At 41.0% G+C, this 16,314-nt stretch overlaps 1 protein-coding gene across 1 annotated transcript in view; it reads left to right on the top strand.

The window, feature by feature from the left end:
• The window catches only part of RAD52 (RAD52 homolog, DNA repair protein), a 36,693-nt gene that overhangs the window by 18,755 nt on the left and 1,624 nt on the right, over positions 1–16,314 (top strand). Inside the window, 4 exon segments of the mRNA XM_044914970.1 lie at positions 84–202; positions 1,133–1,208; positions 15,013–15,209; positions 15,373–15,515. Coding sequence (XP_044770905.1) covers positions 84–202; positions 1,133–1,208; positions 15,013–15,209; positions 15,373–15,515 — 535 coding nt within the window.

Genomic DNA, 16,314 nt, shown 5'->3' with positions numbered 1-16,314 from the left:
CCTTGAGGGCGAGAAAAGCTGTGGAAGCAGGGACATGACTGCAGCTTTTCATGTTGGAGTCTGAACTCCTTTTCTACCCGCAGGATGGCTCATATCATGAAGATGTGGGCTATGGTGTCAGTGAGGGCCTCAAGTCAAAAGCCTTGTCTTTGGAGAAGGCCAGGAAGGAGGCCGTGACCGACGGGCTGAAGCGAGCGCTGAGGTGAGCACAAGGGCTGGGGTTTAACCTGCGTCAGTTTTATTTCCTGTTCGTTTGTTTAAAACATAATTCGTTCACGTGGTACGAAAGTTAAAATAACTTTATAAATTATAATTTATATATATATTTTTATAAAATAATAAAATAACCCAAGTCTCACTCCCCCTTGTCCCTGTCGGCCCTGTTTCCTACACTTCGTATTTTCCCCATGCTTCTTTATGCTTAGGTCTGCCTTCTTTGTGATCAAGTGGTAGAATACTATATTCTCTACTCTGTACTTCACTTTGCATACCCCCGTCTCAGTCGTGTGTCTTGGAGACCTTTCCACACAAGGACAGAGATAGCTTCCCCATTCTCTTTAAAACACCTAAACAGTGTTTCCTTGGGTATGTACAACTTAGGTGCATAGAACAAGGGTTTTTTTAACCTTTTTTGGGGTCTTACGTGGCCTTTGAGAATTGAAGTGAATTGGATCACACATGTATGAACCTACACTAAAAACTTGCTGTACCATAACCCATACAGGAGGCCAGATGTCCCAAGTAAAGAACTTCAGTCGTGGAGGAGGATGTGCCCTAAGTGTGTGTTGCCCACTATTATTGGGGAATTGGAACCGTCCTTGGAAAAAGAAGTCTCTGCTCTGGAGTTGGTGCTAATGGGGTTTTGTGGTTTCTTAGTCTTTTCGTCCTCCTTACCTCTTGTTGAGGGCAGAGATTGGTGACTGTTATGCCCTGTGCTGTATTCTGAGAGCCTCATACAGAGGGCGTGAACATGGCACGTGCCCAGGAAACGTTACTGCATGTATATTAGGTTCCATCTCCTCTGCTGCAGTTGAGAAGCACCTTGCCACAAAGGTATCTGGTCTCTGATATTTACACCTAATCATTCTCAACCTGTTTCTCGCTCTTTTTTTTTTTTTTTCCTTACCCTTAGAAGTTTCGGGAATGCACTTGGAAATTGTATTCTGGACAAAGACTATCTGAGGTCACTAAATAAGCTTCCCCGCCAGGTATGTTAGAAATGGTTGGATGGAATGCAGCACAGTAAAGATAGGACTATTTTCCGGCTGGCATGGGTTGAGTATTCCGGGAGGGAGAGAGAAGGGGAGACTCAGCTCTTTCGAGGGTCTGGAATGTGTATTTCAGACTTGTTTGACGACCAGAGCCAGCAGGAACCAGTCACCTTATTTTCCAGCTGGAGGAATTGAAGCCTCGAGAATCCGTGCCACTTGTTTTCTTCTACACGAGAGCTGTGTTCGGGAACGGTCTGTGAAACCTCAAAAGGAGCACAGAGCCCCCGGCAGCGCCCCGGTGGTTCCTTAGCAACACTCAGGAAGAACCCACCTCTTCAGCCTTCTTGCTGCTCCTGCGCTCGAGGGGCCACGGCGTAGATCCCCTTGGCTCTGCCCGGGCCTATCACACGAGCTGCGCCTTGGCCTTTGGAGACAGGGGTCCGGAATCGCGCGGCCCTGGCCTCGCTCTTGGCCGGGGCTGAGGGGGGGACGGAGCGTGCCTGTGGCGGAGTGGCTGCCGACTCCGGGGCCGGGGGCCGGGGCCGGGGCGTTCTCGAAGAGCCCTGCAGTGCCGCCGCCCACGGCAGCACTCCCGGGCTTGCCCTCCACGGCTGCCGCCTGGGGACACCTGACAGACGGGAGTGGCACTTGGCAGCTGTCAAAACGCCACTTTCCCTTGTTAAAATCCTTTTTATACACTATTGGCCTCCGCTTGCTTATATTTTGTTAAGAATTTTTGCGTCTGTGTTTATGAGGGATATTAGGGGTTTTTTTTTTTATTGTGGTAAAAAAATAACATAAAATTGACCATTTTAACCATTTTTAAGTGTATAGTTCACTGATGAAACAGATCTCCAGAACTTTTAATCTTGGGATACTGCAACTTCACACCCATAGGACAACCCCCCATTTCCCCTTCTCACAGCCCCTGGTTACCAGCATTCTACTTCCGGTTCCTGTGAATTTGACCACTTTAGACGCCACATGCAAGTGGAATCATACTGTTTGTTTTTCTGTGACTTATTTCACTTGGCATAATGGCCTCAAGTTTCATCTATGTTGTAGCTTGTGTCAGAAGTACCCTCCTTTTTTTCGGCATGCCTGGCTGGCTCAGTCGGTAGAGTGTGGGACCCTTGATCTCAGGTTTTAAGTTCAAGCCCCATGTTGGGTGTAGAGATCACTTAAACATAAAGTCCTTAAAAAAAAAAAAAAATTAACATTCCTTTTTAAGGCTGAATAATCCACTGTATGCATACACCACATTTTCTTTAATTTTTCCATCAATGGACATCTGGTGGCTTTCATCTCTTGACTTGAGAATAGTGCTGTTATGAACATGGTTTTGCAAATAACTCTTCAAGACCCTGCTTTCAGTTATTTTGGATATATCCAGAGGTGGGTTTGCTGGATCATATGGTAGTGTTTTTGTTCTTTTTTTTACACAGAGCTTGAGCTCACCACCCTGAGGTCAAGACCTGAGCTCAGATCAAGAGTTGGACACTTAACTGACTGAGCCACCCCCGCGTCCCCATATGGTAGTTTTTTTTTTTTTTAAATTCTTATGTTAATCCCCATACATTACATCATTAGTTTTAGATGTAGTGTTCCATGATTCATTGTTTGTGCATAACACCCAGTGCTCCATGCAGAATGTGCCCTCCTCAATACCCACCACCAGGCTAACCCATCCTCCCACCCCCCTCCCCTCTAGAACCCTGTTTGTTTTTCAGAGTCCATCGTCTCTCATGGTTCGTCTACCCCTCCGATTTCCCCCGCTTCATTCTTCCCCTCCCGCTACCTTCTTCTTCTTCTTTTTTTCTTAACATATATTGCATTATTTGTTTCAGAGGTACAGATCTGAGATTCAACAGTCTTGCACAATTCACAGCGCTTACCAGAGCACATACCCTCCCCAGTGTCTATCACCCAGTCACCCATCCCTCCCACCTCACCCCCCACTCCAGCAACCCTCAGTTTGTTTCCTGCGATTAAGAATTCCTCATGTCAGTGAGATCATATGATACATGTCTTTCTCTGTTTGACTTATTTCACTCAACATAATACCCTCCAGTTCCATCCACGTCGTTGCAAATGGCAAGATCTCATTCCTTTTGATGGCTGCATAATATTCCATTGTATATATATACCACATCTTCTTTATCCATTCATCTGTCGATGGACATCTTGGCTCTCCCATATGGTAGTTTTTTGAGGAACTTCCACACTGTTTTCTGTAGTGGCCACAACATTTTATAGTTCAACCAACAGTGCACAAGTGCTCCAATTTCTCTACATCCTTACCAACACTTGTTATTTTCTGCTTTTTTGATAGCAGCCATCCTAGTGGGTGTGAGGTGCTATCTTATTGTGGGTTTGATTTGCATTTCTCTGATGGTAAGTTTCGATGTTGAACATCTTTTCATATGCTTTTTGACCATTTGTATATCATCTTTGGAGAAATGTCTATTCAAGATCCTTGCCCATTTTTAAATTGGGGATTTTAATTTTTTGTTGTTGGGTTATAGGAATTCTGTATCTATTCTGAATATTAACCCCTTATCAGAGACAGGATTGCAATTTTTTTTTCCTATTTCATAGGTTGCCTTTAAAATGTTTAAGTTTGACATTGTCCCATTTGTATATTTTTGCTTTGTGCTTTTAGTGTCATATGCAAGAAATCATTGTCAAATCCAATGTCATCAAGCTTTTCCCCTATATTTTCTTCTATGAATTTTATGGGTTTGGTCTTATGTTTAAGTCTTTAATCTATCTTGAATTTATTTTTGTTTATGATGTAAGATACAGGTCTAACTTCATTCTTTTGCATGTGGATATCCAGTTTTCCCAGCATCATTTGTTGAAGAGACTCTCCTTTCCCCATTGAGTGGTCTTGGCACGCTTGCTGATATTCATTTGATCATTTATGCAAGGGTTTATTTCTGGGCTCTCTATTCCATTGGACTGTGTGTCTGTATTTATGGCAGTATCATACCATTTTGATCACTGTAGCTTTGCAGTGTGTTTTGAAATCAGAAGGTATGAGCCCTTCAACTTTGTTCTTTTTCAATATTGTTTTCACTATTTGAAGTCCTTTGAGATTCTATATGAATTTTAGGATGATTTTTTTTTAATGCAAATAATGCTATGGGAATTTGGATAGGGTTTGTGTCGAAACAGTAGATCACTTTGGTAATATGGGCATCTTAACCATATTAAGTCTTCCAATTTATGAACATGGGATGTCTTTCCATTTTTTTGTGGCTTCTTTAATTACTTTTAGCAATGTTTTGCAGGTTTTCAGTGTATAAGTCTTTCACATTCTTGGTTAGGTTTATTACTAAGTATTTTATTCTTTTGATGCTATTGTAGATGGATTGTTTTCTTCATTTTCTTTTTGGATTGTTCATTACTAGTGTATAGACACAACTGATTTTTGTGTGTTGATTTTGTATCCTGCAACTTTGTTGAATTTGTTTATTAGTTCTAATAATTTTTTTTTTTTGGTAGTCTGTAGGGTTTTCTGCACATGAGATCATGTCATCTGCATCTAGAGATAATTTTACTTCTTTTCCACTTTGGATTCCTTTTATTTCTTTTTCTTGCCTAATTGCTCTGGCTAGGATTTCCGATATGCTGAGTATGAGTAGTAAGAGTGGCATCCTTGCCTTGTTCCTGATATTATAGGAAAAGCTTTCAGTCTTTCACCATTGAGTATGATGTTAGCTGTGGGTTTTTCATATAAGGCCTTCATTATGTTGAGGTATATTTCTTCTATTCCTAGTTTGTTGAATATTTTTATCACAAAAAGGTATTGAGTCTTATCAAATGCTTTTTCTGCATTAATTGAGATTAGCATGTGCTTTTGTCCCTTCTTTTGTTACTGTGGTGTGTATCACACTGATTGATTTGTGGAGGTGACCCATCCTTGCATCCTATGAATAAATCCCCCTTGGTCACAGTGTATAATTCTTTTAATGTGCTATTGAATTTGGTGGGCTAGAATTTGGAGGATTTTTTTTTTAATAAAGAATTTTAATTAATTAATTTATTTGAGAGAGAGAGTGCATGCATGCATGAGCCAGGGGAGGGGCAGAGGGAGAGGGAGAGAAGCAGACTCCCCACTGAGCATGGAGCCCAACATGGGGCTCAGTACCGTGACCCTGAGATCATGACCTGAGCTGAAATCAAGAGTCAGCTGCTTATCTGACTGAGCCATCCAGGCACCCTGGAGGATCTGTGTATCAATATTTATCAAGGATATTTTTCTATAGTTTTCTCACAGTGTTGTTTTTCTTCTTGTAGTGTCATTGGTTTTTCTGTTTTGTTTTTATTAAGTTTTTTATTTTAATTCCAGTCTAGTTAACATATAGTGCTATGTTAGTTTCAGGTGTACAATATAGTGATTCAACAGTTCTATATATTACTCAGTGCTCATTGTGATAAGTGTATATAGTGTCATTGTTTGACTTTGGTATCAGAGTAATGCTGGCCTTATAGAGTGAGCTTGGAAGTGTTCCCTCCACTTTAGCTTTTGGAAGAGTTTGAGGAGGATTGGTATTAATTTTTTAAATGTTTGGTAGAATTCTGCCATGAAGCCATTTAGTTCGGGGCTTTTTTGTTGGTGGTGGTGGTGGTAAATTTTAGATTACTGATTTAATCTTCTAACTAGTAACTGGTCTATTCAGATTGTCTGTTTCTTCATGATTCAGTCTTAGTAGGTTGTATGTGTCTAGGAATTTGTCCATTTCTTCTAGGTTATTTGATTTGTTGGTATATAATTGTTCAGAGTATTCTTATAATCTTTTTTATTTCTGTGGCATTGGTTGTAATGTCCCTATTTTTGGATTTTAGTTATTTGAGTCTTCTCTCTTTTCTTAGTTAATCTAAGGGTTTATCAATTTTGTTGATCTTTTCAAAAAACTAACTCTTAGTTTTGTCAATTTTTTTTCCCTATTGCACTTCTGTTCTCTATGTCATGTATCTCTACTCCAAGCTTTATTTCATTTTTTTGCTAGCTTGTGTCAGCAATAAACCTTCCTGTTAGCACTGCTTTTGCTGCCTACCATAGGTTTTGGTATGTTGTGTTTTCATTTTCATTTGTCTCAAGATACTTTCTAATTTCCCTTGTGATTTGTTCTTTGACCCATTGGTTGTTTAAGAGTGTACTGTTTAATTTCCACATGTTTGTGGGTTTTCCACTTTTTCCTTCTGCTATTGATTTCTGGTTTTATTCCATTGTGATCAGTAAGCATACTTTGTATGATTTCTGTATTCTTCAGTTGGTTAAGACTTGTTTTGTAGCCTAACATGTGGTCTCTCCTGGAGAATATTTCATGTGTACTTGAGAAGAATTTATAATCTACTGTTGTTGGGTGGAGTATTCTGTATATGTCTGTTAGGTCCAGTTGGCTTATAATGTTCAAATCCTCTATTTCCTTATTGATCTTCTGTCTGGTTATTCTATCCATTATTGGAGGTAGAATATTGAAGTTTCCTACTATTATTGTATTGTGTTGCTGTCTATTTATCTTTCCAGTTCTGACAAAGTTTCCTTTATATATTTAGGAGCTCTGGTGTTTGGTACACAAATATTTATAATTGTTATACCTACTGAGTGAATTGACCCTTTTATCATTGTGTAATGTCCTTCTTTGTCTCTTGTAACAATTTTTGACTTAACCTTTGTCTTTTGTAACAATTTTTGACTTAAAGTCTGTTTTGTCTGGTATTAGTATAGCCTGCCCTGTTCTCTTTTGGTACCAGTTACATGGAATATCTTTTCTCATCCTTTCACCTTTAGCCTGTGTTCTTAGATCTAAAGTGAGTCTCTTATAAAAAGCATATAGTTGTATCTTGTTTTTTAAATCTGCGCAGCCAATCTATGTCATTTGATTGGGGTATTTAATCCATTTACATTTAAAGTATTAGTGTTAGTGAATGACTTACTGTTGCCATTTTGTTGTTTTCTGTATGTCTGACTGTAGCTTTTTTGTCCCTCCTTTCCTCTCCTACTGCCTTCCTTTGTGTTTTGTTTTACTTTTGGGTAGTGACATGATTTGATTCCTTTCTTATTTCCTTTTGTGTATATTCTAGAGATATTTTCCTTGTGGTTATTATTGCAATTATAAAACATCTTAACATTGCAGCATTCATTCTATTTTAAACTGGTAAGTTCAGTTGCATACCAAAACTCTATTCCTTTTTTTTTTTTTTAAAGATTTTATTTATTTGAGAGAGAGTGAGAGAGAGAGCATGAGCAGGGGGGTAGGGGCAGAGAAAGAGGGAGAAGCAGACTCCCCGATGAGCAGGGAGACTGACACAGGGCTTGATCCCCATGCCCCAGGATCACGACCTGAGCTGAAGGCAGATGCTTAACTAGCTGAGCCACCCAGGTGCCCCCCCAAAACTCTATTCCTTTACAACTCCACCCCGGCTCCACTTTATCTCATTGATGTTACAAATTACATCTTTATATAATGTATACCCAGTAACAGAGATTTACAGTATAAAAACTGTAGTTGTTTTTAAAACTTCTATATTCACTATATAGTTTTAATAGTTTTTTTTTTCATTTAAATTCTGTGCACCAAAAGGATAATAATACAGACTATTATATTTATGTATTTACTTTTACTGGAGAACTTATTATTTTCCTGTAGCTTTGTGTTGGTGTCTAGCATCCTTTTGTTTCACTTTGAAGAACTCCTTTTAGCATTTCTTATGGAGCAGGTCTAGTGGAAATGAACTCCCCCTGCTTTTGTTTTTATGAGAAAGTCTTAATTTCTCTATTTTTGAAGGATAGTTTTGCTGGATGCAGTATTCTTGGCTGAGCTTTTTTCTTTCAGCACTTTCAATATATCATCCCACTCTGTTCTGGCCTGTAAGAAGAAATCTAATAATCCTATGGAGGCTCTCTTGTATGTGATGATTTGTTTTTCTCTTGCTGCTTTCAAGATTTCTCTTTGTCTTTGACTTTTTAAAAATTGAGATATAGGGTGCCTGGGTGGCTCAGTTGGTTAAGTGACTGCCTTCGGCTCAGGTCATGATCCTGGAGTCCCAGGATTGAGTTCCGCGTCGGGCTCCCTGCTCGGCAGGGAGTCTGCTTCTCCCTCCTCCCTCTCATGCTCTCTGTCTCTCATTCTCTCTCTCTCAAATAAATAAATAAAATCTTTTAAAAAAAATTTGAGATATAATTGACATGTAACATTATTTTAGTTTCAGGTATGCAGCATAATGATTTGATATTTGTATATATTATGAAATGACCAGCATAATAAGTCTAGTTAACATCTATCACCAAAGCTAGTTACAAATTTTTTTAGAACTTAAGATTTACTCTGTTAGCAATTTTCAAATATATATTATTAGCTGTAATCACTATGCTGTACATTACATTCCCATGACTTATTTTATAACTGTAAGTTTGTACTTGTCCGCACACCCCCTCCCCATTTTGCCTGCCACCTGCCTCTCCCTGGCAACCACCAATCTATTCTCTGTACCTGTGAGCTCCTTTTCCCCCCCAGATTCCACATATAAGTGAGACGATATGGTGTTTGTCTTTCTCTGATTTATTTCACTTAGCATAATACCCTCAGGGTGCATCCATGTTGTGAGAAATACAAGATTTCCTCCTTTATGGCAGAATAATATTCCATTGTACATTCACTACATTGTCTTTAAACATTCATCCATGGATGGACACTTAGATTATTTCTATACCTTGGCTATTGTAAATAATGCCGCAGTGGACATGGGGTGCAGATAGCTTTTTGAGATAGTGTTTTTGTTTTCTTTGGATAATACCGAGAAGTGGAATTGATGGATCACATTTTAATTTTCTGAGGAACTCCATACTGTTTTCCACAGTGGCTGCACCAACTGTGCACCAACACTGCACAAGGCTTCCTCTTTCTCCACATCCTCTCCAACACTTATTTCTTATCTTTTTGATAATAGCCACCCTGACAGGTATGAGGTGGTATCTCATTTTGGTTTTGATTTGCACTTCCTTGATGATGAGTGATGTTGAGCATCCTTTCATGTGTCTGTTGACCATCTGTGTGTCTTCTTTGGAAAAATGTCTGTGTAGATCCTGTGCCCATTTTTAATCGGATTATTTGTTGTTGTTGTTTTCGCTATTAAGTTGTATTTCTTTACATATTTTGGATATTAACCCCCTATCGGTTATATCGTTTACAAATATTTTGTCCCATTCAATAGGTTACCTTTTCATGTTGACAGTTCTTTATTTTTTTATTAAAGATTTTTATTTGTTTATTTGAGAGAGAGAGAATGAAGAGAAAGAGCATGAGAGGGGGGAGAGTGAGAGGGAGAAGCAGACTTCCCGCTGAGGAGGGAGCCCGATGCGGGACTTGATCCCGGGACTCCAGGATCATGACCTAAGCCGAAGGCAGTCGCTTAACCAACTGAGCCACCCAGGCGCCCTCATGTTGACAGTTTCTGTTGCTGTGCAGAAGCATTTTAGTTTGATGTAGTCGTGCTTGTTTATTTTTGCTTTTGTTGGCTTTGCTTTGGTGTCAGATCCAAAAAGTCATCACCGAAACCAGTGTTAAGGAGCTTATCTCCTGTGTTTTCTTCTAGGAGTTTTATGGTTTCAGGTCTTACACTCAAGTCTGTACTTCGTTTTGAGTATATTTGTGTATTGTGTCAGATAGTGGTCTAGTTTCATTCTTTTGCATGTGCTGTCCAGTTTTCCCAAGACCATTTATCGAAGAGACTGTCCTTTCTACATTGTACATTCTTGGCTTCTTTGTCATAAATTTGTTGATTGTTTAAACATGTGTTTCTTTCTGAGCTCTCTATTTTGTTCCATTGTTTTAGGTGTCTGTATTTATGTCAGTACCATGCTGTTTTGACTACTATAGCTTTATAATATAGTTTGAAATCAGGTAGCATGATGCCTTCAGCTTTGTTCTCAAGTTTGCTTTGGCTATTTGGAGTCTTTTGTGGTTTCATACAAATTTTAGGATTGTTTGTTCTATTTCTGTGGAAAATGCCATTGGGATTTTGATAGGGATTGCACTGAATCTGGAGGTTGTTTTGGTTTGTTGGGCATTCTAACAATATTCTTCCAATCCACAGCATGGAATATGTTTCTATTTATTCTTCAGTTTCTTTCATCGATGTCTTACAGTTTTCACTCTACAGGTCTTTTACCTCCTTGATTCATTTATTGCTGAATATTTTATTCTTTTTGTTGCAATTATAAATGGGTTTGTTTTCTTAATTTCTCTTTCTGGTAGTTTGTTATTAGGGTACTGTTTTTGACTTCTGGCAGTTTGATTATAATGTGCCTTGGTGTGAGGCTTTTGCGTTTGTCCTAGATGTAGTTTTTTGAGCTTCTTGAATTTGTATGTCTTCTCTTTCCTTAGATTTTGGAAGTTTTAAGCCATTAATTCCTCAGATAATCTCTCTGCCCCTTTCTCTTTCTCTTCTTCTGAGACTCTTAATATATAGCGTGACGAGTGTCCTACAGGCCCCTTAGGCTCTGTCATGTTTCTTCATTCTTTCTTCTTTTTGCTTCTCTGAGGAGATGATTTCAAATGACCTGTCTTCATGTTGCTGATTCTTTCTTCTGTCAGTTCAAGTCTGCTGTAAAACCCCTCTAGTGAACTTTTCAGCTGTTATTATATTTTTCAGTTCCAGAATTTGTTAGCTGCTTTTTTATAGTTTCTCTTTGTTGATATTCTTCTCATTTCATTCATGCATCATTTTCCCGATTTCATTTAGTTGTGTGTGTTCTCTCTTAGCTGATTGAGCATCTTTATGACCATTATTTTAAATTCATTGTTAGGTAGCACATAGATTGCATTTTTTTTGGGGGGGGGTCAGTTTTTGGAGAAGATTTTGTTCCTTTGTTTGGGCCACATTTCCCTGTTTCTTTCTATGCCTTGTGATCTTTTGTTGAGATGTGTCATTTGAGAAAACAACCACCTTTCCCAGTTTTTATGTACTGGTTTTGTGCAGGGGAAGACCTTAAAGAGTCAGCCCAGCTAGAGGTCCTAGGACCTCCCAAACCTTTTAGGATCTCCTTCTCCTCCTGGCATCTGACTGCACCCCTGTAGGTCCAATGTGTTCTGGTGCTTATCTCTGTTTTTAGTGACTTTAAAACTCTGCTGGTCCCATCAGCGTGCTGAGTCAGGTGAGAGAGAAACCAATGCCTTGGGCAGCCCCCAGACCAGCCACAACATCGTAGGTACAGTCTACTCTTTTGTTTCCATCCCAGAGGCAGAGCCCAGGATGGGAAGTTTCCTCCTGGTTGTACTGCTCTATGCTGGATGAGGGCAGGGGCAGGGGCCTGAGTGGGCATGCAAAATGCCACCCATGAATTTTCCTACCCCTTTTGCTGGAATTTTGTCTTGGTTTTATGCTGGCCTGAGGCCTGTAGCTTCTCAGCTGGTCACTGGAGTTCTCACAAAGGTATTCTAGTCTGTATATTGTTAACCCGGTGTCTCTAGGAGGAGGGGGTGCCTGGAGCTTCCGAGTCTACCATTCTGATAACATCCTTTTCCTTTTCTTTTTCACTCTTTTATTTTTTTAAAGATTTTAAAAAATGAAGTGTGACATATACACAGAAAACTATGTAATTTGTAATGGCACAGCCTGATGAATTTTTAGAAGTGAACAGAGTTACTTATCTCCCAGATAAGAAACTAAAACCTTACCAGCACCCCAGGGTACCATTTGCCCCCTCCCATTCACTACCTTGACTTCTCTTTTGAAAAGTAACTATTGTCCTGACTTCTCTATTCTGATTTTCAGCCTCATAGTTTTTTTTTTTAATTTAGTTGACAGAGAGAGATATAGCGAGAGAGAGAACACAAGCAGGGGGAGTGGGAGAGGGAGAAGCAGGCCTCCCGTGGAGCAGGGAGCCAGATGCAGGGCTCGGTCCCAGGACCCTGGGATCATGACCTGAGTCGAAGGCAGACGCTTAACTGACTTAGCCACCCAGGCGCCCCTTTCTTTCTTTTTTTATTTATTTATTATTTATTATTATTATTTTTAAAGATTTTATTTATTTATTTGACAGAGAGATAGAAGAGCACAAGCAGAGGGAGTGGCAGAGGGAAAGGGAGAAGCAGGCTCTGCACTGAGCAGGGAACCTGATGCGGGACTCCATCCCAGGACCCTGAGATCATGACCTGAGCCGAAGGCAGACGCTTAACCATCTGAGCCACCCAGGCGCCCTCTTTCTTTTTTAAAAAAGTAATCTCTACACCCAACGTGGGGCTCGAACTTGCAACCCCAAGATCAAAAGTTGGATGCTCTAATGACTGAGCCAGCCAGGTGCCCCAGTCTTGTAGATTTTTTTTCTTGTTTTTGAACTTTATATAAATGAAATTGTTCTTTATAAAAATTCACTGAAGTATTAAAGTGTACATATAAACATGTAGAAAAGTACACTAATCATAAATGTTCAGTGTGATGAACACATTCACTTAACCAGCATCAAAATCAAGATAAAACGTTACCGGTATCCCAGAAGTCTCAATACTGTCCCTTGATGTCACTGCCAAGGACTCCCCTTCTCATCACTACTAAGGGAAACCACTTTTAGCAACATAGATTAGTTTGGACTTTTTGTACTTTTGGGAACCAAACACATGGACTGTTCTGTGTCTGGCATTCATTCGACATGTTTGCAAGATTAATTCATGTTGCATGTAGCATTTTCATTGTATACTTTTCTATTGCATGAGCATAGCACAACTCATTTTTCCATTCTGACTTTATAATAGACAGTGGAGTTTTTTGGTAGTTCTTCGTTGTTTTGAATCGGGCTGCTGTTAGCATTCTTGTACACGTCTTTTGGTGCAAATACACACCCATTTATCTTGGGAATTACTGGGTCAGGTTAGAGGATAGGCATGTTTCATTTTAACAGATTCTTCCAGTTTTCCAGTGTGGTTGTACAACTTCACACTTCTGCACAGCAGTGTACAATTTCAGCTGTTCCATATCCTTGACAGTACTCAGCATTGTGTGTCTTTTAAGCTTTTTTCACAGCTCACTTTTCCCCATTTTTTCTACTTGCAGTAATTTATACAAAACAAAATTTACCATCTTGAGGTGCCTGGGTGGCTCAGATGGTTAAGCGTCTGCCTTCGGCTCAGGTCATGGTCCCAGGGTCCCGGGATCGAGCCCCACATCGGGCTCCCTGCTCAGTGGGGAGCCTGCTTCTCTGTCTGCCTGCCGCTCCCCCTGCTTGTGCTCTCTCTCTCTCTCTCTGCCAAATAGATAGATAGATAAATAAAATCTTTAACAAAAGCAACAAAATAACAACAACAAAAGCCTGAAATTTACCATCTTAACTATTTTAGCTGAACAGACCACGGTGGTATTAAATACCTTCGTTATGTTGTGCAACTATCGGCACCATCCATCTCTATAACTCTTTTCTTATAAAACTGAAACTGTAACAACAGTTCCCTGCTTCCTCTTCCCTACAGCCCCTGGCAACTGCCATTCTTCTTTCTGTCTTGTTTTTTGACTCTTAAGTACATACCTCATATAAATGGAACCATACATATTTGCCCTTTTGTGACTGCCTTAACTTCACTTAGCATAATGTCCTCAGTGTTCATCCTTGTAGCAGAAGCTCAGTTATTTTTATTTCAAATAAAAAATATATTATTATTATTTTCTAGGTAATCTCTTCCCCCAACATGAGGGCTTGAACTCACGACCCCAAGGTCAAGAGTCGCAGGCCCTACCGACTAAGCCAGCCAGGTGCCCCAAGCTCAGTTATTTTTAACCTACTTATTTACTTTCCAATGTAGATAAGAAATTTCATAATACAATTTTCATTTTCAGGTTATCTTTATCAAAATGGTAGTTGTCTCAATTTCTCCTATTCAATTATTCTATCGATATGAATTGAGAGAGAAGTTCTCCCAAGTGAAAAGCTCTGGGTTTCTGTAGTGCTTAGGGCCTGGAAGTAAAACATTGTGCCAAATGCCATGAAGTATCGTTAGTTCTCACATTTGGTGAGATGCAGGAACGACCCTAAACTGGGAGATTTCCAGCGGTCTTGGCTAGCAGCCTACACCTGTGCTTTGCAAGTTTTCCCCTTCCTGTCATTGGAAGGACACTTAGTTGCGCCACAGCAACCCGAGGCTTCTTCAGTGATGAGTGTTGTATTTCGGGGGAAGTCCTGAGAGAAAGGGCAGAGAAAGGGTAGGCCTCCACAAAGAGTCCGTGTGATCATTTCCATGAAAAAGAGAAAAAGTAGACAGCATCAGACAGATCCGGCTGAAAATGAGAGATTCAAATTAGGGTTTACAGACCATTTGCCCTGAATCATAAAGTAAGATTCCTTTTTATCAAAACGTGATTAATACAGAATGGTATAAAGTAGAACACGAAATTGTTTTACTTCTCCTCCTGTAATTAAAAATACAAGGTGAGGGCGCCTGGGTGGCTCAGTTGGTTAAACATCTGCCTTCGGCTCAGGTCATGATCCCAGGGTCCCGGGATCGAGCCCCACATCGGGTTCCCTGCTCGGCGGGAAGCCTGCTTCTCCCTCTCCCACTCCCCCTGCTTGTGTTCCCTCTCTCGCTGTGTCTCTCTCTGTCAAATAAATAAATAAAATCTTAAAAACAAAAACAAAAACAAGGTGAAATGTGGATCCGTTGTCTCAGCTTCTCAGGACCTAGAGGGAATGATGGATGGAGGACTGTCAGATGCCATTTTCCAGGAACCTAGATCGTTAAGGCGGGGACAAAGGAGGGCAAGTGCAGTTGGAAGAAGGTATTTAGCCCCTTTCTTCCCTTTTTAGTTGCCTCTTGAAGTGGATCTAACGAGAGCAAAGAGACAAGATTTTGAACCATCTGTGGAACAAGCAAGATACAGCAGCTGCCGGCAGAACGTGGCTCCGGGATCCCTCGAACCACCGGAGGTGACCTCGCCTTGCAGACCTAGCCGCTCGGATGATCCGCCCACTGTGGTGCAGGAGGAGAAGGCCAGCAGCTGCCGGTGTGGCCCTGGTTCCCTCCCCGTCCTCCCGTCCTCCCGTCCTCCCCTCCTCCATTTTCACGGGCTGAGCCAGCGCGGTGGCTTCTGTGCCCCCCCCTCGGCCCGGCCCGCTGCTCCCTGCGCTCGCTCGGGACTCACCCCGCCTTGTTCTCTTGGGATGCAGCCTGCGGCCGTCTGCCGCCGCGAGCGATGCCACGTACGAGCGGAAGCTACGCCAGAAACAGTTGCAGCGGCAGTTCCGGCAGCAAATCGAGGAGCAGCGGCAGGTTCAGCGGTCCGCTCCGGCGGCTGAGCCGAAGCCTCCGGGTGCGTGAGGAGTTTGGGAGCAGCGGTTCGCTCCCGACCAGCCCTCGTAGGCCTTCTCTCAGGTTCCAGGCCGGGTAGAGGAGGCTAAGCACTACGATCATGAAGTCCTGGCCTGCATTTCCCCATTTTTAAAGACACTCCTTTTTTTAGGGAAGGAAATGGCCCTTGACATAATCTAGAACTAGAAATTTCAGGGTAGAGAACGGTTTTTTTCCTTTCAGGTACTTTGGCCGCGTTTGCTAGAAAGCTTTTCTGAGTAGTCCGTGAATAGAAGGCAGAATTGTTTGACGATAATGGGGGCTTTGGGCCGTGCTTCATCCATGAACATCAGTTTACTTGATCCAGGCCTAGTGGTAGTAGCAGATTTTTTTTTTTTTTGTCTTTCCCAGAGAGTAAAAACAAAGAAAGGGCTTATCCCAGACCAGCTGGATTTTTGCCCAGCTTCTCCCTAAGAAAGATTCAGAGGACTTTCTTCGTGTTTAGTTCATTAATATTCCGCTCAGCACTGACAGGCTTAATGTAGGGGGGGCGGAAAGCTTACTGTGTTGGGGATGTTCTTAATAGTAACTATTATTCTGGATCTTGAGCTTCCAAACCATTGCAGAAGCTCCTGGCGGGGAGGCCGCCCCCCACCCCGGATCCCACAGCCAGAGCCGCCGTTTATATTGGTTTTACATTTTGAATTTCTGCTTAAGATTTTTTCGAACAAAGCTTATAGCTTTAAAAAGTAAAAAGTGGACCAGATAGCTTCTAATAACCCCTCTATTTTTGCTGCTTAAGGAGAAATGAACTCTACCCC

Source organism: Neomonachus schauinslandi, chromosome 5, assembly GCF_002201575.2.
Source record: "Neomonachus schauinslandi chromosome 5, ASM220157v2, whole genome shotgun sequence".
NCBI lineage: Eukaryota > Metazoa > Chordata > Mammalia > Carnivora > Phocidae > Neomonachus > Neomonachus schauinslandi.
Note: the sequence above shows the minus strand (reverse complement) of the source record. Positions and strands in the feature narration are given on the sequence as shown.